The 19,584-nt window shown below is 40.5% G+C and overlaps 1 protein-coding gene and 1 long non-coding RNA gene across 6 annotated transcripts; both read left to right on the top strand.

Annotated features, from left to right (window-relative positions):
- The first annotated feature begins 2,503 nt into the window (after positions 1 to 2,503).
- Positions 2,504 to 17,989, top strand: LOC117991237 (fatty-acid amide hydrolase 2-A-like). 5 transcript variants are annotated; one of them, XM_034978804.2, is made up of 12 exons: positions 2,631 to 2,767; positions 6,906 to 7,150; positions 8,064 to 8,187; positions 8,737 to 8,908; positions 9,657 to 9,781; positions 10,338 to 10,427; positions 10,726 to 10,871; positions 10,958 to 11,040; positions 13,212 to 13,389; positions 14,121 to 14,243; positions 15,457 to 15,594; positions 17,827 to 17,989. In XM_034978804.2, exons 2-12 carry the CDS (start codon positions 6,926 to 6,928, stop codon positions 17,968 to 17,970), a joined length of 1,548 nt encoding a protein of 515 aa, XP_034834695.1. In that variant the 5' UTR covers positions 2,631 to 2,767; positions 6,906 to 6,925; the 3' UTR covers positions 17,971 to 17,989. The 5 variants fall into 5 exon arrangements, with proteins under 5 accessions (XP_069361289.1, XP_034834695.1, XP_034834694.2 ...); XM_069505188.1 differs by lacking the exons at positions 2,631 to 2,767; positions 17,827 to 17,989 and adding an exon at positions 2,504 to 2,626 and having other exon boundaries at positions 10,717 to 10,871; positions 15,457 to 15,618; XM_034978803.2 differs by lacking the exon at positions 17,827 to 17,989 and having other exon boundaries at positions 10,717 to 10,871; positions 15,457 to 15,618.
- A 117-nt stretch (positions 17,990 to 18,106) lies between these two features.
- Positions 18,107 to 18,822, top strand: LOC138403700 (uncharacterized). The gene is made up of 2 exons (XR_011237896.1): positions 18,107 to 18,370; positions 18,526 to 18,822. It is a non-coding gene; the product is annotated as an uncharacterized lncRNA (long non-coding RNA).
- The last annotated feature ends 762 nt before the right edge of the window (positions 18,823 to 19,584 follow it).

The following is a 19,584-nucleotide window of genomic DNA, read 5'->3' as shown; positions in this document are numbered from 1 at the left end:
CCAATAGGGGAAAAATCTGAAAACCGTGAATTTGTGGTTAGGTACATCACATTAAAAAAATTAAATTGTGGTCATGAACTAAAAATTAGTAAGTTTTTCAATTTTTGAAATAAGATGACTACTTATATACCAACTGGGGTATCATATCAAAGGGCTTCACATGTGCATTCTAAAACATATTTTTGTTTATTTTTATGCATCATAATTTTTGATTTATTATACAAAATGTTGAAAAAATACCACTGTAGTACGGAACCCTCGTTGCGCGAGCCTGGCTCGCACCGCGCACGTGGCCGGTTTTATGGACCACTCACGCTTGAACGCTTTAATACAAGTGATGTTTCATTACTTAAAATGCACATAGCTCCAAAAAGTTAGAAGTGCGTGCCCGGGATCGAATCCCCGACCTCCAACTAGAAGGCGGAAGTCCTAACCACCAGGCTATCACAGCTTTAACAAATTATAGGTAACAAAGTCAGTAACAAATAATTATCATTGGTTCGCCCGTGACCCTTGCTTCTTATTGTGCAGTCAAATAATCATGTTTAAAAAATGATTAGAAAATTTAAATAACTAAGTAGGCATATACGTACCTACTCGTAAATACTACGAAAAGCAAAAACGACTTCCTTCAGCTCAAGATTCAATGGAAAATAGCTGGCCGAAAAAGCATATCTTGGCTGAAGAATTTACGCCAATGCATCATCATGATTAACCCATCGCCGGCTCACTACAGAGCACGGGTCTCCTCTCAGAATGAGATGGATTTGCCCATAGTCCACATTTCTTTCACCATTAAAGCAAGTGAAATTTAACAGTAAATATTAAATCGGTTGTTTAAATAACGTTTCGGAAGTAACCAGCCGGTTACCCAACCGTTGGTTGTGTAGCTTCTGATGAACTCGTTTTTTTTTAACGCTGAGAAATGCATTTACGCATCCCCCCCTCCTGGAAGCCCGCCAGCCAACCAACTGAAGGGAAGGTATGTGGGACTCGTCAGCCGAGAGGCGACCGGAATACCTACTAAAACCCAGCGGCACTCCTGCGCGTCGCCTGGTAACTGGGTCACGGGAACGCCGAAGCAAACCACCGCGACCCAGTCAGCGACATCCGCCGAGGCGGACCCTCCACCGGGGACCCGCTCACGAGGTCCCCAGTCGCACGTCCGAGGTGCACCAACTATGTGCACCTCACCTCCCCCGGAGACCCAACGGGCGACAACGCAATCCCGCGCACGTCGCCCGCGTCTCATCCTTCGCCTCGTCCACTGTGCCCTCTGCTAGTCAGAGGGACACGCGGAGAAACCTCCCCCCTGCCTAGGTCATTAGCCATGGCTAACAATATCCCCGAAGAGAGATTATTAGCCATGTTACCGGGGTGCACCGGCCCGAATACTGCTCTTCCCCTCGGATGCCCGATGCACCCAAAAGGGGACCAGCAGCACCCAGGCACACTGAGAGGTTACTTGGCTGGCACCCTTCTGATGAACTCCAGCCAAAAGTCATAAAACGCATACAGCTCTGAAAAATAGGTGCATGCCCGGGATCGTACCCCGGGCGCCCACCCTTATTAACATTATGTAATGGCGCTCACTTAAATTATAGGAAGCTGACTTTACCACTTCTTTTTAGGGTTCCGTACCTAAAAAGGAAAAACGGAACCCTTAAAGGATCACTTTGTTGTCTGTCTGTCTGTCAAGAAACCTACAGGGTAAGCAATTCCGGTGACCTAAAATCATGAAATTTGGCAGGTAGGTAGGTCTTATAGTAGACATTAGGGGGAAAATCTGAAAACCGTGAATTTATGGTTACATCACAGAAAAAAAAATTAAAATGTGTTTTGAACAAATAATTAGTATCTATACCAAGTGGGGTATTATATGAATGGGTTTTACTTTTACCTATACATTCTAAAACAGATTTTTATGAATAATAGTTTTTGATTTTTGTGCCAAATGTCAAAAAAATACGACTGCAGTACGGAACCCTCAGTGCGCGAGTCTGACTCGGACTTGGCCGGTTTTTTTTACGTAAAGAGTAGGTAGGTACGTAACGTATGTACCTACTTGATTTTAGTAGATACTTAGATACCTATTTCTAGGATTAGGAACCCTTATCGGATTACTTCGTCGTTTATACATGTACCTATCGTGATCGTTGTCTATCTGTCTGTCAAGAGTCAAAACTCGTCAAGGAAATAAAACCTACAGTGTAAGTACTTCTGTTACCTACAATCATGAAATAAAAGTAGGTAAATAAAGGGAAAAATCCGGAAACCGTGAATTTTTGCGAGTCCGACTCACATTTGACCTGCTGCGCGATTGTGGGAGAATGACAGAGAGCTACAATGTCACGATCGCAATCATCTCTGATTGGTTAACGCTTGCTCACTATTGGCTACAATGCATTGTTGCAACAAGAATCGCACAAATTCAGCCAATCAGAACAATTGAGATTGAAATAATGATTGATGCAGGTTTTAGACAATACCGTACAGTTAATCTATCTTTTGTTTTATACGTCCAATAGCAGTTGTGCGTCCAATTCACTTCCCCTGCAGTCTTTTATAACTAAGTATGTAAACATAGACACTTATCTAGCAAGTGAATGAAGGAAAAACATCGCAAGTAGGTAGTCATAGCCGCAACACCGGTGTTTTAACTTGTGTGGGCTCGTGTTTACTATAATTCAATTTGCCTATCAAAAATACTTAATATAATTTTACTGTTATTTATCAAATGTACAATTTTGGAGTGTTACAATTAATTGTAAGTAATAATTTATTTGTAAATTTCTAATATTTTGAGTTCCTACATATAAATGTACCTAGGTACCTAATGTAATAAATCATTCCTATACATCGCGTGGAGGTCCTTCGTCTAGGCTTACATAAGAAACGACGGTTTATAATGTCTTCGCCTCAGGTCTTTGCATGTTTTTCATTACAAATTGATTAAAACTTGCATTTTTTTCATTAAAAGTTAAATGGCCAGTTTTTTCAAAATGGGCTCGAATTCGAAGTTTATAGAAACAGACAAAATACATACCTAGTACCTTTAAAATTGGCTCGAATTTCTGAAGTTTATCCCGAACAAACAGAACAATTACCATACCATCAAAATACGTGAAAGGTCATAGTCCCTTCAAAATCGGCTCGAATTTTCGAAGTTTATCATGGAGAAACAAAGAAAATACGAAGTAGGCACTTACCACTACCTTTCAAATTGGCTCGAATTTTATTACAGAGAAACGGACAAAATTAAAATGGCGTTTGGGTTTCTATAACTTGTAAATAAATTAATAAAAAATTAAAGAAATATAGAAATTAAAGACAGACAAAGAAGTAAAATACTTAGGTAGGTACCTACTTTGAGAAACTAACAACGTTTTGGTGTTTTATTTTATCTTTTAATAGGTACCTAGGTATTTACTTATCGGTATTTATTTTAGGTCCAAAAAAATCGGATAAGTAGGTATAGCTAAGGCTAAGCGCACACTGAGATGCGGTTTTTTCCGCATGTTCAATGCGAAATTTAATTGCAATGCGAATATTATTCCTACGCGCACCACGATTTATTTTCGCACCACGAATGACAGGGAGCTGAAATCAGTCAATACTGTACCAACATGAACAAGACGTTAGACGAACATTTAATAAATTATATCAAATAGAGTGAACATCTAAATATGGATACAAAAAAGAAAATATGCATTATTTACTACTTAATATTACATAAAAGGATTGCGATTTTTTCCGAAGTGCGCGGGACTCAAGTATTTTTCCATATACTTATAAAAATTCTTACGAATTCGCATCACACCGCAATTGCGAATATTAATCGCATGCGGTTTTTTTTCGCAGTGCGTGGATGCTAATGTATTTTGATGGTTCACAGAATTGCGATTTTTTTTCGCAAAGATTTTTTTTCGTTGTGCGCACTTAGCCTTAGTAGGTAGCTAGTTCAGTTCAGTTGTGATTTTGTAACTAAAGAATTAAGTAGGTAGGTAGGTACCTATATAATTGCAATAAGTAAACCAGAACTGGTATGACGTAACTATTTCCTATCTTAGATTAAATTTCTGTTGTCGTTAATAAGTGACGTGTGGAATTAATATTCTGGATCATGTTGCAATATCAAGCTCAAACCAAATTGTGGGAGAGTAGAGACGTCATTTGACGTATATATAAGTAAAAATATACTATCAGCTTGAAACTTAAGTCTAGTGCTGACGTCACTAAAATGGCGGCCGCACGCATTAGCAATTTGCGGGACTTATAGCTGATGCCCGCGACACGTGGACATAGATTTCTTTAAAATCCCGTGGGAACTCTTTGATTTTCTGGGATAAAAAAAATTATTAAAAAAACCGACTTCCAAAACCACTACAAAGTAAAAAATAACTTTTGTTTCTAGTTTCTACACGTGTAGGTATGTATGTTGAAGTCGCGTGAGCTGGACGCTTTGAATTCTAGTTTCTTTTATGCTCGCCCGATTTCGTATACATACACGCATTTCACGTGTAGAAACTAGAAACAAGTTATTTTTAGGTATTTTTAGGTTAGGACGTCCGCCTTCTAATCGGACGTCGGGGGTTCGATCCCGGGCACGCACCCCTAACTTTTCCGAGCTATGTGCGTTTTAAGTAATTAAATATCACTTGCTTTAACGGTGAAGGAAAACATATAGTGAGGAAACTTACATGCCTGAGAGTTCTCCATAATGTTCTCAAAGGTGTGTAAAGTCTACCAATCCATACATGGCCAGCGTGGTAGTCTATGCCCAAAACCCTTCTGACTCTGAGAGGAGACCCGTGCTCTGTAGTGAGCCGGCGATGGGTCGATCATGATGATGATGATAGCTACTTTTGCGTGATAAACAGATATACTGCTTTTGCTTTGGCTAATAGATCACATTAGTAGTTAAATAACACACAATAATGAAGGCCCAGTATTATTGCCGTAGAAAGCAAGAAACTGGTTCATGCAGTTGGTTGCGTAAGCTCACCGCTATATATTTCTATGTGGTTACGAATTACGACTAGATTAGCCAATGACCGCGACCGTTATGAGCGACTCATAATATACCTACCTATCTAATTATTGCACCGGTTAAGTATGTTATTAGGAAAGCAAAAAAAATTAATTCACTTCTAAATTCTAATACTTATATGTCGTCTATTCCTCTCTTATTTACTGTTGTATTTTCATTTTTATATATATACGTATGTATATATATATATATATATATATACATACGTATATATATATATATATATATATTGTATATATATATACATACGTATATTATGTGTATTTATTTTATTTAATTAGTACACCCCTTCCGCTTTCTTTAATTTTTATAATATCCTCTACCTTAAGGTTGCCTCGAAGAGATCGCTATTTTAGCGATAAGGCCGCCTATTGTACATGCTGTATTTGTTATATGTCTATTGTTTTTGTTTTGGTGTACAATAAAGCATATTTTACTTTTACTTTACTTTACCTCGGTACCTACCCACCTGGGGTGCGAGCCAGGTAACCTTCCAATGTGCCTGGGTGCTGCTGGCTCCTTTTGGATGCGACCGAGGGGTAGAGCAGTATTCGGGCCGGTGCACCCCGGTAACATGGCTAATAATTTCTCTTCGGCTATGTATTGTCTATGGCTAATGACCTGGCAGGGGGGAGTTTCTCCGCGTGTCCCCCTAACTAGCAGAGGGCACAGTGGACGAAGCGATAGATAGGACGCGGGCGATGTCCGCGGAAACGCGTTGTCGCCTGTTGGGTCCCCGGGTCGGGGGCGCATTTCGTTGGTGCGTTCCAGACGTGCGGTGGGGGGACCTCGCGAGTAGGTCCCTGGTGGAGGGTCCGCCTTGGCGGACGTAGCTGGCTGGGTCGCGGTTAAGTGCTTCGGTGTTCCCGTAACCCAGCCGCCAGGCGACGCGCAGGAGCGCCGCTGGGTTTAGTGGGTATTTCGGTCGCATTTAGGCAGCGAGTCCCACACACCTTCCATGGCATCTGGCTGTCTGGCTGACTGACTGGCTGGCTGGCTTCTGGGGAGGATGTGTAAACGCATTTCACAGCGATAAAAAAATACCTACCTACTTAGTAGGTACTTACTTATTATAAATGCGAAAGTGTGTGTACTGTTTGTCCTTCAACCAATCTGCAACGCACCAATGTGATTTTTTACATGAATCGCTTAGCTAACTATATTTTATATTTATGGCATAGCATAGGTATGATTTTTTTTTTTATTATTATTTTTATTCAGATACAAGTTAGCCCTTGACTGCAATCTCACCTGGTGGTAAGTGATGATGCAGTCTAAGATGATAGCGGGCTAACCTGGAAGGGGTATGGCAGTTTTTATTAAACCCATACCCTTTTGGTTTCAACACGGCATCGTACCGGAACGCTAAATCGCTTGGCGGCACGGCTTTGCCGGTAGGGTGGTAACTAGCCACGGCCGAAGCCTCCCACCAGACCAGACCAGAAATTTAGAAATTATAAAATTCCAAACCCCTGCCAGGAATCGAACCCGGGACCTCCCACTATTAAGACCACAGCGCTCACCACTGCGCCAGGGAGGTCGTCAAAATAGGTACATAGTTAGCTGTTTTACAACAATGCGAACTTAGTTTATCATTGCATGTTATTGAAATAAAATCCCACGCAACAGTACAGTCTTCGAAACGGTGTCGTGAGTTTACGAGTACCCATTTACCTAGTTTTGTTTAGTAGTTAATTTGTGTAAAATTACTAATTGAACACGTAGTTATTTGCGTAACATTTGTCCTACTATACATAAGTTAGTAAGGTTTAAAGAAATTAATGAAACGGTCCTGTTGTATGCAAACATATTGTTCCTTGTTTGTTTTAATTTTATTTTATTTACCTACCCTCAGATTTAGTGTCACCGGTGAAAATGTCTGTATTAAGACCTATATTTGTATTAATTCGGCTGTACCTGGACAAAATGATAGATTTCTTCTTCTCCCTCTACTGGGAAGGAAAGAAGAAGGTTATGCCAGACCTCGAGAAGAAACATGCCTTCCTCACAGAAAGTGCAACCAGTTTAGCAAAGAAGATTAAACAAAAGGAATTGAAGTCAGAAGAGTTGGTACAAGCTGTTATTGAAAGGATTAAACAGGTATATCTAACGCTCATAGTGGGTACATTCTATATTAATGTACTTGTAGTATTTAAAAATTGCTTGATAGAGGCACACTGATCAAGTAGGTACATACTTTTTGGGCTAAGAACAAGTGATCGAATTCATCATCGCTCTGTAAACAGGCATAAATCATTGGTAATAAAACTCATCAAAGTTGAGATTTCACATCTCTGGCAGTAGGTATTTAATTTTTAATTTGATTTATCTATTTTATAGAGACAAACAGTTACAATTACATAAATAAGTAGTTAGTACATATATAAAACACTTAAACCTAAGCACTGAAAAATTTGTACTTATTATAAAAATTCTCACTAGCAAATTTTGTGTCTGGCTTTGGGATTGGGACTCATCTAATTATAGATCCTTACTTTTTATTTTGGATTTATTTACGAACAGGGAACTATTTTATTAACGCGGTTACTATCCTGTGAACCACGTATGACTCAGAAAATAAGATTTTGAACTGATAGAATGACTTTTTGCATCTGTGAGTCACATTTAGTTCACTGGGGTCATGCAAACCCTTCATCATCATCATCGTGATCAACCCATCGCCGGCTAACTAACGGCACGGGTCTCCCCTCAGAGTGAGAAGGGTTTTGGCCATAGTCTACCACGCTGCCCATATGCGGATTGGTAGACTTCACACACCTTTGAGAACATTATGGAAAACTCTCAGGCTTGCAAGTTTCCTCACGATGTTTTCCTTCACCGTTAAAGCAAGTGATATTTAATTATTAAAAAGCACATAACTCCGAAAAGTTAGAGGTGCGTGCCCGGGATAGAACCTCCGACCTCCGATTAGAAGACGGACGTCCTAACCACTAGGCTATCACAGCTTTTTAGCTGTGCAAACCCTTTAGATAATAAAAATTATTAAATGCAGGTTAACCCTCACCTGAATGCAATAGCAGCAGATCGCTTCGAAGCAGCATTAGAAGAAGCAAGAGAAGTAGATAAACTGATCAATGAGGGACTTTCGGAGGAATTCTCCAAAAAACCACTTTTGGGTAAAACATTTTTTTTGGTTAGGCGTTCAAAAACTTTTCGATTGCACATCTACCTACCTACCTAACTAACTACTTACAGCATTATGGTAGGTGACCAATGACATTATTGTGTGCGTCTAATGTCTAACATCTAGGTAATTATACCCGCGATTTCGTCCGCATGGACTACACTCAAACCCCTATTTTACCCCCTTAGGAACTATATTTCAAAAATCCTTTCTTAGCGCATGTCTACGTCATAATAGATATCTGCATGCCAAAAACCCGATCTGTCCAGTTGTTTGAGCTACGTGTTGATAGATCAGTCAGTCAGTTTTTCCTTTTATATATGTACATAGATATGTATGAATTCTGTACTAAAATGGATCATATCCCTTCGCCTTTTTGCGGAAGCGCTTAAAATAACAGTCAGTTCTGTATTTTTATATTAATTAGTTTTGGTATTTCACTGATAAAATTGATAAATAGTAAAAACAGTAAAAATAGTAAAAAAAAATTCATAATGTTGTCACCTAGTATATATATGATCGGGCATTATGCTTTTAATAGGAGTCCCATACACCGCAAAAGAAAGCCAAGCTGTAAAGGGCATGCCGCTTACCTTGGGTCTATGGTGTCGTCGCAATGAGAAAGCTGCAGAGGACAGTGAGGCTGTCGTGAGGATGAGGGCTGCTGGAGCCATTATCGTGGCCGTCACCAATTTGCCGGAGATGCTCATATGGTTTGTTGCTTAGATTTCTTACTATAGTATATGTACACGCTGAAATTGTAGTGGTTGTTTTCCCGAAGCGAAACGATTTAGTCATGGTATTACAATCGATTTATAAATATAAAAAATATTAGAGTTAAAAATGGCAAATTCACAATCGAGAAAAATAATACTTGAATGAGACCTCGAACCAATAGTAGTACCGCGTGCGTGCAGGCTAGTTTATGCCGTATCGTAGCGACGCAGGTTCGAGTCCTGCCGGTTCCGCAATTTTTGATATGTATTAAAAAAACCAGCCAAGTGCGAGTCAGACTCGCGCACTGAGGGTTCCGTACTACAATCGTATTTTATCGACATTTTGCACGATAAATCAAAAACTATAATGCCTAAAAATAAATGAAAATCTGTTTTAAAATGCACAGGTGAAGATCTTTCGTATGCTACTACGTACCCCACTTGATATAGCAATCTTACTTTGAAAGTCGAAAATAGCAATTTGTTAATTAACACAATTTTTTAATTTTTTTCTCGTGATGTAACAACAAATTCACGGTTTTCAGATTTTTCCCCGAATGTCTGCTATAAGACCTACCTACCTGCCAAATTTCATGATTCTAGATCAACGGGAAGTACCCTGTAGGTTTCTTGATAGACCGACAAACAGACAGACAGACAGACAACAAAGTGATCCTATAAGGGTTCCGTTTTTCCTTTTGAGGTACGGAACCCTAATTAATGTTATTACGTTATTTTGTTTCAGGCAAGAAACCCGTAATCCAGTGTATGGCATGACAACTAACCCGCACCACACAGGCAGGTCGCCAGGTGGTTCAAGCGGCGCTGAAGCTGCTCTAACTGCCACTTACGCCACACCTATCAGCATGTGTAAGTTTATAGTTCATCATGTTCCCAGTTATCATCATCATCATCCCATCGCCGGCTCACTACAGAGCACAGGTCTCTTACGGGTCTCCTCTCAGAGTGAGAAGGGTTTTGGCCATATTCTACCACGCTGGCCATAAGCGGATTGGATTGGTATAAATTATTTCAGCACAGCTTGCAAAAGTTCCACTTTTCTCACTTATTGCACAAAAATACAATAATAACGCACGAAAATAGAAATCAGCCAGATGTGGAGGTTGATATCTGTCTATGTACACTCATCACATCACATCACACGTGGTCGGTGGTAAAGTAACTAGACACAGGTAGAAATAAAACACAAGACAGATCTCATATCGAAGTTCGAACTGAACAAATCTAATAACGGTATAATATGTATATACAGGTACAGGACTTAGACAATTGCGCGAGGCAAAGGAAGACAGCGCCATCTAGTATGAATTCTTGTAACTAAATTAACTTTGACGAATTTGACCTAAACAGATATGCTGTAGAGTCTGCAAGTATGTATTCATCTCATTCATTACTTCCTGAACAGGTACTGATATCGGAGGCTCTACCCGTATGCCAGCGTTTTACTGCGGAATGTTTGGACATCATCCTACAGCTGGAACTACAAATACCAAAGGTACCCACATTTTGACCATCTTTGCAATTATTATTACGTGCTTTACGCACGAGTCAGACTCGCGCACTGAGGGTTCCGTACTACAATCGTATTTCATCGACATTTTGCACGATTTTCTGTCTCTGTTTTTAAAGGAGCCGGTTCAACCTCATAGTGTTGATACTTTTGAATTCACTCGCCACAACTTAATCCTATTGTTATTGTTAATGACGGTCTCAAGTGGAAACACACCAGTTTATTTTGAATGCACTATACCCAATTCGAGACTTTGACTTTGATAATAATTTAGTTAATGCAGGTTGCTTCTACCGCAACGGCGATGAAGACAGTATGTTTTGCCTGGGCTTCATATCAAAGCACGTCGAGGATTTAGCTCCCTTGACCAAGATCGTGGCAGGTGATAAGGCCGATCTTCTGAAACTGGATACAGATGTAGATATCAAGGTAAAGATACCAAGAAAGGCTGCGTCTAAAAATGTTTGTAGGTATACCATCATAGAAAATTAATCATTGTGTATTTTGTATTGTAGAATATCAAATTTTATTATGTGGAGACCAGCAATGATTGCCACGTGAGCCCGCTTAGGTCTGAAATGACAGATGCTATGCAAAGGTAATAAATAAAATAAAATCACTTTATTGCAGGTCAAGGACCCGTGTAAAACATGTTTAAAAAATTTTTTTACAAAAAAAATAAAAACCGACTTCGTTATATAAACACTAAAAATTGAAAAATAATTTAATTTATTACCGAATATATTATGTATACAAGAGTTAATATAGTTCCCTAATAATACTTTTTGGTGCCGGTGCCAATTAGCTTTAGCTGCGCGAATCGTCTAGACTTCATATTTTTATGGGACTCCACAATGGCACCTCATTGGCACCGACCCCAAAAAATATTATTATGGAACTATATTAACTCTTGTATACATAATATATTCGGTAATAAATTAAATTATTTTTAAATTTTTAGTGTTTATGTAACGAAGTCGGTTTTTATTTTTTTTGTAAAAAATTTTTATTTCACAATTCTTAGTGGCCCCATGAAATTATGCTATGACTGGTTAAAAATCTACTGTTTACTAAGCTATTACACTGATCGCGAGCAATTTACTCTTATCCGTTGAGGAGTTCCAGTATCTATCTTCGAAGATGTTCATCAGATCTTCACCAAATTGAAATGGGACCAACTTTGAAGTATACCCTTTCAAACAAAAAAAGAATTTTCAAAATCGGTCCAGGCGTTTTTGAGTAATCGGGGAACATACAAAAAAAAAAAAAAAAAAAAAAAAAAAAAAGATTCCGACGAATTGAGAACCTCCTCCTTTTTTTGAAGTCGGTTAAAAATTGAAATATGTGTATAAACAATAGGTAATTAAAATCATTAAAAAATTAATAGTCATTTTGCGTTAGGGATCTGGTGTACCCACAGATGAGAGAGTGGGTGTACCCTTGTCCCTTAGCCAGTGTTTGTAGAACACATTGTCAGGGGATGCCTGAGCGACGATATTAGAATTACGGACCAGAAACCCGCAAATACTTGATCGACTAGCTCCAAGACTTGGTTAACAATTTGAGCCACAAGCGTTTTTGTACGCAACCCCCAATCTATTCCTTTACAATATCCTTGTCTATATCTAAGTAAAGTAAATCCTAAGTAAGTAAATAAAATGCATAATTAAATTATAGAATACTTTTTAATAAATACAATATGTCCGAAGAAAAATCTCAGAACTTCAAAAAAAGGAGGAGGTTCTCAATTCGTCGGAATCTTTTTTTTTTTTTTTTTTTTTTTTTTTTATGTATGTTCCCCGATTACTCAAAAACGCCTGGACCGATTTTGAAAATTCTTTTTTTGTTTGAAAGGGTATACTTCAAAGTTGGTCCCATTTCAATTTGGTGAAGATCTGATTAACATCTTCGAAGATAGATACTGGAACTCCTCAACGGATAAGAGTAAATTGCTCGCGATCAGTGTAATAGCTTAGTAAACAGTAGATTTTTAACCAGTCATAGCATAATTCCATGGGGCCACTAAAAATTGTGAAATAAAAATTTCTTACAAAAAAAATAAAAACCGACTTCGTTACATAAACACTAAAAATTGAAAAATAATTTAATTTATTACCGAATATATTATGTATACAAGAGTTAATATAGTTCCATAATAATATTTTTTGGGGTCGGTGCCATTGTGGAGTCCCATAAAAATATGAAGTCTAGACGATTCGCGCAGCTAAAGCTAATTGGCACCGGCACCAAAAAGTACGCACAAGCGTTTTTGTACGCAACCCCCAATCTATTCCTTCACAATATCCTTGTCTATATCTAAGTAAAGTAAATCCTAAGTAAGTAAATAAAATGCATAATTAAATTATAGAATACTTTTTAATAAATACAATATGTCCGAAGAAAAATCTCAGAACTTCAGACGTATCAAGTAAAAATGTGACCTTTTTTGCCACATATAAAGCTATGAGCTTGAGAATTGAGATGGCAATCGGGGTATGAGGTGGAGGGACGCCCCGCACACCCCCACATCACACGCGCTCGCCCGCACCAGGTTAGCGCGGGGGCTGTGTACTATACTTAAACCAATCTGAAGTTGCGACATATAGGTTTGCTCAAGTCATAAATTAGGGATTAAATACACAAGCCCGGCCGAAATCTGTCCCTGTACAATGCGCAGTCAAACGCCTCGTGTTCAGATTGGACTACTTGTCTTGCGCGCACTACATATATCCACTTGGAAGTTGATGGTATAAGTTATTTATTTTTCAGTGTGGTCAAAAAAATACAAGAAGATTTGAACGCAAGCCCACAAAGCTACTACCACGACGGGTTGGACTATATGTACAAGCTGTGGTGCTACTGGATGAGCAAGGAGCCCGGGAATTATGCTAGCATGCTCAATAATGGCGTGGGGGAGATGCATGGCTTTAGAGAGCTGTTTAAAAAGGTAGGCTTATTGTAGAGAACTTCGTTAGGCAAAGGGTTGACCTTTATCACCTATTCATCATCATTATCATCAACCAGTAGACTTCCAGTGCTGGACTCGTAGGGACTTTCACACGCCACAGTATATTACGGGCGTTGAATCAATTTGAAAAAATGGCTGACAGTGGGAAAGCCTGGCTTCGTATTAATAATACTATTCAAATCCCTTTATTATCGTTGTTTTTTAAGGTTCCGTAGGTACCTCAAAAGGAAAAACGGAACCCTTATAGGATCACTTTGTTGTCTGTCTGTCTGTCAAGAAACCTACAGGGTACTTCCCGTTGACCTAGAATCATGAAATTTGGCAGGTAGGTGGGTCTTATAGCAGACATTCGGGGAAAAATCTGAAAACCGTAAATTTGTGGTTACATCACACAAAAAAATTAAATTGTGGTCATGAACCTAATTACCTACTTAGTAAGTATTTTCAATTTTCGAAGTTAGATAATTATATCAAGTGGGGTACCATATGAAAGACTTCACATGTGCATTCTAAAACAGATTTTTATTTATTTTTATGCATCATAGTTTTTGAATTATCGTGCAAAATGTCGAAAAATACGACTGTAGTACAGAAACCTCGTTGCGCGAGCCTGACTCACACTTGGCCGGTTTTTTTAAATATTGTACTTAACATTAATAAAAAAATCATCTTGTCAAATCCGCAAAATACAGCAAAGTAAACTGTTCCAGATGTTCGGGCTGAGTAAACACTGCTTGTTCACTATCATGCAAGTTCTGGAGAAGCAACTGTCACCGAAGATTGAAGAAGAATGGGCTGAGAATATCACGAAAAGTTTCAAGGAAGACTTGTTTGTAAGTTTTTCAGGGTTCCCGTACCTCAAAAGAAAAAACGGAACCCTTATAGGATCACTTTGTTGTCTGTCTGACTGTCTGTCTGTCTGTCAAGAAACCTACAGGGTACTTCCCGTTGACCTAGAATCATGAAATTTGGCAGGTAGGTAGATCTTATAGCTGACATTTGGGGAAAAATCTGAAAACCGTGAATTTAGGGTTAGATCACACAAAAAAAAATCAATTGTGGTCATGAACTAATAAGTTGAAAAACTTTCGAAGTGAGGGACTACCTATATCAAGTGGGGTATCATATGAAAGGTCTTCACCTGTACATTCTAAAACAGATTTATTTTTTATTTTTATGCATCATAGTTTTTGAATTATCGGCAAAATGTCGAAAAAATACGACTGTAGTACGGAACCTTCATTGCGCGAGCCTGACTCGCACTTGGCCGGTTTTTTAATAAGTAGCGACCCGGCCCGGTTTCGCATGGGTGCAGTGTAGATACTAATGTGGTGTCAGTGAGATTTCAATTTTCCTAGGGATCTCTAATTTTTTGAGACTTAAACTATACCTATAAACCTTCCTCTTGAATCACTCTATCTATTGGTGAACACCGCATTAAAATCCTTTGCGTAGTTTAAAAGATCTACGCGTTCATACATACATAAGTACATACAGACAGGGCCCAGGGGAAGCGACTTTATTTTATACTAGCTTATGCTCGCGACTTCGTCCGCGTGGACTACATAAATTTCAAACCCCTATTTCACCCCCTTAGTCAGTCAGTCAGTCAGTCAGTCAGTCAGTCAGTCACCTTTTCCTTTTATTATATAGACTATGTAAAGAAGGTGTAGAGACTAACGCTTGGATACAATCAGACCTGCTGGCAAGAGATGATAAGTCTAAGATGGAGTGCGCGTTTCTAGTTTTCAACCCCAGTGGTTTTGGCTGTGCGTCGATATATCAGTCAGTCAGTCACTCGGGAGTTCAAGACAAGTCTTTATATGTACATATTACTAGACGATGCCTGCGACTTCACTCGCGTGGATTTAGGTTTTTTAAAAATCACGTGGGAACTCTTTGATTCCGGGATGAAAAGTAGCCTGTCCTTCCCCGGGATGTAAGCCAACTCTGTACCAAACATCAAAATCGGTTACACTGTTAGGCCGTAAAAAGCTAGCAAATAGACACTTTCGCATTTATAATATTCGAATTTATCTGTTTCAGGGTAAACTAGGCGACAACGGAGTGCTCTTGTTCCCGAGCGCTCCACACGCGTCCCCCTACAACTACTCCTGCTACCTGCGCCCCTACAACTTCTCCTACTGGTCGTTAGTCAACGTACTCAAATGTCCAGCTACGCAGGTAAACTAGGCGACAACGGAGTGCTCTTGTTCCCGAGCGCTCCACACGCGTCCCCCTACAACTACTCCTGCTACCTGCGCCCCTACAACTTCTCCTACTGGTCGTTAGTCAACGTGCTCAAATGTCCAGCTACGCAGGTAAACTAGGCGACAACGGAGTGCTCTTGTTCCCGAGCGCTCCACACGCGTCCCCCTACAACTACTCCTGCTACCTGCGCCCCTACAACTTCTCCTACTGGTCGTTAGTCAACGTGCTCAAATGTCCAGCTACGCAGGTAAACTAGGCGACAACGGAGTGCTCTTGTTCCCGAGCGCTCCACACGCGTCCCCCTACAACTACTCCTGCTACCTGCGCCCCTACAACTTCTCCTACTGGTCGTTAGTCAACGTACTCAAATGTCCAGCTACGCAGGTAAACTAGGCGACAACGGAGTGCTCTTGTTCCCGAGCGCTCCACACGCGTCCCCCTACAACTACTCCTGCTACCTGCGCCCCTACAACTTCTCCTACTGGTCGTTAGTCAACGTACTCAAATGTCCAGCTACGCAGATAAACTAGGCGACAACGGAGTGCTCTTGTTCCCGAGCGCTCCACACGCGTCCCCCTACAACTACTCCTGCTACCTGCGCCCCTACAACTTCTCCTACTGGTCGTTAGTCAACGTACTCAAATGTCCAGCTACGCAGGTAAACTAGGCGACAACGGAGTGCTCTTGTTCCCGAGCGCTCCACACGCGTCCCCCTACAACTACTCCTGCTACCTGCGCCCCTACAACTTCTCCTACTGGTCGTTAGTCAACGTACTCAAATGTCCAGCTACGCAGGTAAACTAGGCGACAACGGAGTGCTCTTGTTCCCGAGCGCTCCACACGCGTCCCCCTACAACTACTCCTGCTACCTGCGCCCCTACAACTTCTCCTACTGGTCGTTAGTCAACGTGCTCAAATGTCCAGCTACGCAGGTAAACTAGGCGACAACGGAGTGCTCTTGTTCCCGAGCGCTCCACACGCGTCCCCCTACAACTACTCCTGCTACCTGCGCCCCTACAACTTCTCCTACTGGTCGTTAGTCAACGTACTCAAATGTCCAGCTACGCAGGTAAACTAGGCGACAACGGAGTGCTCTTGTTCCCGAGCGCCCCACACGCGTCCCCCTACAACTACTCCTGCTACCTGCGCCCCTACAACTTCTCCTACTGGTCGTTAGTCAACGTACTCAAATGTCCAGCTACGCAGGTAAACTAGGCGACAACGGAGTGCTCTTGTTCCCGAGCGCTCCACACGCGTCCCCCTACAACTACTCCTGCTACCTGCGCCCCTACAACTTCTCCTACTGGTCGTTAGTCAACGTACTCAAATGTCCAGCTACGCAGATAAACTAGGCGACAACGGAGTGCTCTTGTTCCCGAGCGCTCCACACGCGTCCCCCTACAACTACTCCTGCTACCTGCGCCCCTACAACTTCTCCTACTGGTCGTTAGTCAACGTACTCAAATGCCCAGCTACGCAGGTAAACTAGGCGACAACGGAGTGCTCTTGTTCCCGAGCGCTCCACACGCGTCCCCCTACAACTACTCCTGCTACCTGCGCCCCTACAACTTCTCCTACTGGTCGTTAGTCAACGTACTCAAATGTCCAGCTACGCAGGTAAACTAGGCGACAACGGAGTGCTCTTGTTCCCGAGCGCTCCACACGCGTCCCCCTACAACTACTCCTGCTACCTGCGCCCCTACAACTTCTCCTACTGGTCGTTAGTCAACGTGCTCAAATGTCCAGCTACGCAGGTAAACTAGGCGACAGCGGAGTGCTCTTGTTCCCGAGCGCCCCACACGCGTCTCCCTACAACTACTCCTGCTACCTGCGCCCCTACAACTTCTCCTACTGGTCGTTAGTCAACGTGCTCAAATGTCCAGCTACGCAGGTAAACTAGGCGACAGCGGAGTGCTCTTGTTCCCGAGCGCCTTCCTCCTTTTCCGCAAGCAACATTATGAAAGGGATAGCAATAGATTTAGGCGTGACATTTTAGTTTAGAGATTGTGTACAATGGAATTAGCCACAATTATTAGTCATTTAACATGGCTAATATTCTTTCTAAAAAAAAAAACGCCCGTCGCACGTCGCGGTCTCCTAGTTCAATGTCTACCTGATTGTACATGACATCTTCATTAGATGAGATCGCAGACCGCAGTCTAGGGCTATAACTTGTATCTAAATAAATATTTTCTTTTTGTTTAGGTACCCCTCGGGAAGAACAGCCAGGGCCTCCCGATAGGCATCCAAGTGTTAGCTGCTCCATACAACGATGCACTCTGCTTGGCCGTAGCTAAATATCTCGAGAAGGAGTTCGGAGGCGCCATCGCGGCGTGCAAAGTGAAATAATAAAATTAATTTGGGTTTATGAAGTTTTATTTTTAACACATTGATGGACAGTAACGTCCACGGACGTTCAGATAGTAAATAATGATACGACAGAACGCCTGTAGACGTCAACGCCTGTACTCGTGTCACGGCAGTACGTCTGAGGGCGCTTGATTTTCAATACTTTTACAAGGAAGAACATGTTGTAGTGTCACCGCAAAAGTAATGCGGCTTTCCTACTGTCATCGTACATAGTTCTACAACATGTCAAGTTACACACACATTGACAGAATTCCGGTACCCCTCTCCCCGCACAGTACGCTCGTGGGCGTCGTGTTTTCATACATTTAGTCACGTAGTGCGCGTCGGCGGGAGGATTAGTGTCACCTCATACTTTCGCGCGCAAATAACGGTTCGAGTGGTAAGTTATCAACGTATTTTTGTGTTTTTATTTATCGAAACATTCAAATTCAATTCATGTAACTTACGTATAAGGTAATTGTGCTTCTAATATTAGTAGTTGCTTGTTTTGAATGCAGTTTTTTGGTATTGAAACAATAATGAATTTATCTACAGATGGCGCCTGGAGATCCGTACGAAAGGGAACAAAAACGGTTGTTAGAATTGTTCAATGAAGTTGAAACTCCGGAATCTAGTGAAGATCCATATGCTGATGATGGGGAATACGGGTCCGACAAGGACTACTATCCTTCAGGCGACGCCTATATGCGTTCTGTCACTCAACAACATTGTACATACAACCGCATTGCCACTACGCCCATAGGCAATGTATGAGAATAAGAAGTGTCATTTAGGAAGAAATTCTTAACTTGTACTGTCCACCAACGTGTTAAATAAAAGTTTACTTTTCTACTTTTATTTCCCTTTATTTCTTGCCTTCCTGAATCCTGTTTTAACTGGAATTAGGATAAAATAAGAGTGAAATAGGTAGTAACTAGGTAACTACGTGATAATATTATGTTGAGATGGCAATCGAGGTACCTATGAGGTGGGGCGTCCCCACCCCGATTGTCATCTTGACCTGTCGTGTAATATACCTATCTACCTTTTTACTTTGTTTATATACACCACACCTTTCATAAATTCACTATAAATTCTTATAGCAAGACGAAACAATCAAAAGCATTCAAGGCATAAATGCACAGATTGAATTTGAATATTATTTGAGCAAAGATACAAGATACAAGAGTTCAATGAAAGTCAATGGAGGGTAGTTTTATTTTACAGAGACGTTTATCTCTATGCTTTTATCACTATCTAGATCCATCTATCAATTTTTTAGAAGTTGTCAAAGTCAAACTGACATTAGATCATAAGCCATTTGTATAAAAAAATCTTATTCAAAGTTCAAAACTTGAGTTTTCTGTGTTTTCTAAGTTCTAAATTTCCAAGAAAAATCAACAAAAGTAGACAAAACAAACTCAATTCAGAAGAAAAAGTGCACAGAGAGTTGTAACTTGTAATAATTAATACGATAGAAAGTTTCGAGTTAGTAAGGTGAAAGATCCAGACTCCGTAATATTCAAGTAATAGTTTCTAACAAACGTATAAAGTGTGTTTTATCTAAAAGTTTTAATTACATACATTTTTAGTTGTTACTTCTCTTATTAAATT

Source organism: Maniola hyperantus, chromosome 19, assembly GCF_902806685.2.
Source record: "Maniola hyperantus chromosome 19, iAphHyp1.2, whole genome shotgun sequence".
NCBI lineage: Eukaryota > Metazoa > Arthropoda > Insecta > Lepidoptera > Nymphalidae > Maniola > Maniola hyperantus.
This window is presented reverse-complemented; position numbering and strand designations above follow the sequence as displayed.

Bases quoted from the DNA above. Each gene is read 5' to 3' on its own strand.
- LOC117991237 (XM_034978804.2), top strand. From the start codon at position 6,926: ATGTCTGTATTAAGACCTATATTTGTATTAATTCGGCTGTACCTGGAC. The intron at 8,909-9,656 runs GTTTGTTGCTTA...ATTTTGTTTCAG, and splicing joins TTGCCGGAGATGCTCATATG to GCAAGAAACCCGTAATCCAG. The intron at 10,872-10,957 runs GTAAAGATACCA...TTTGTATTGTAG, and splicing joins ATACAGATGTAGATATCAAG to AATATCAAATTTTATTATGT.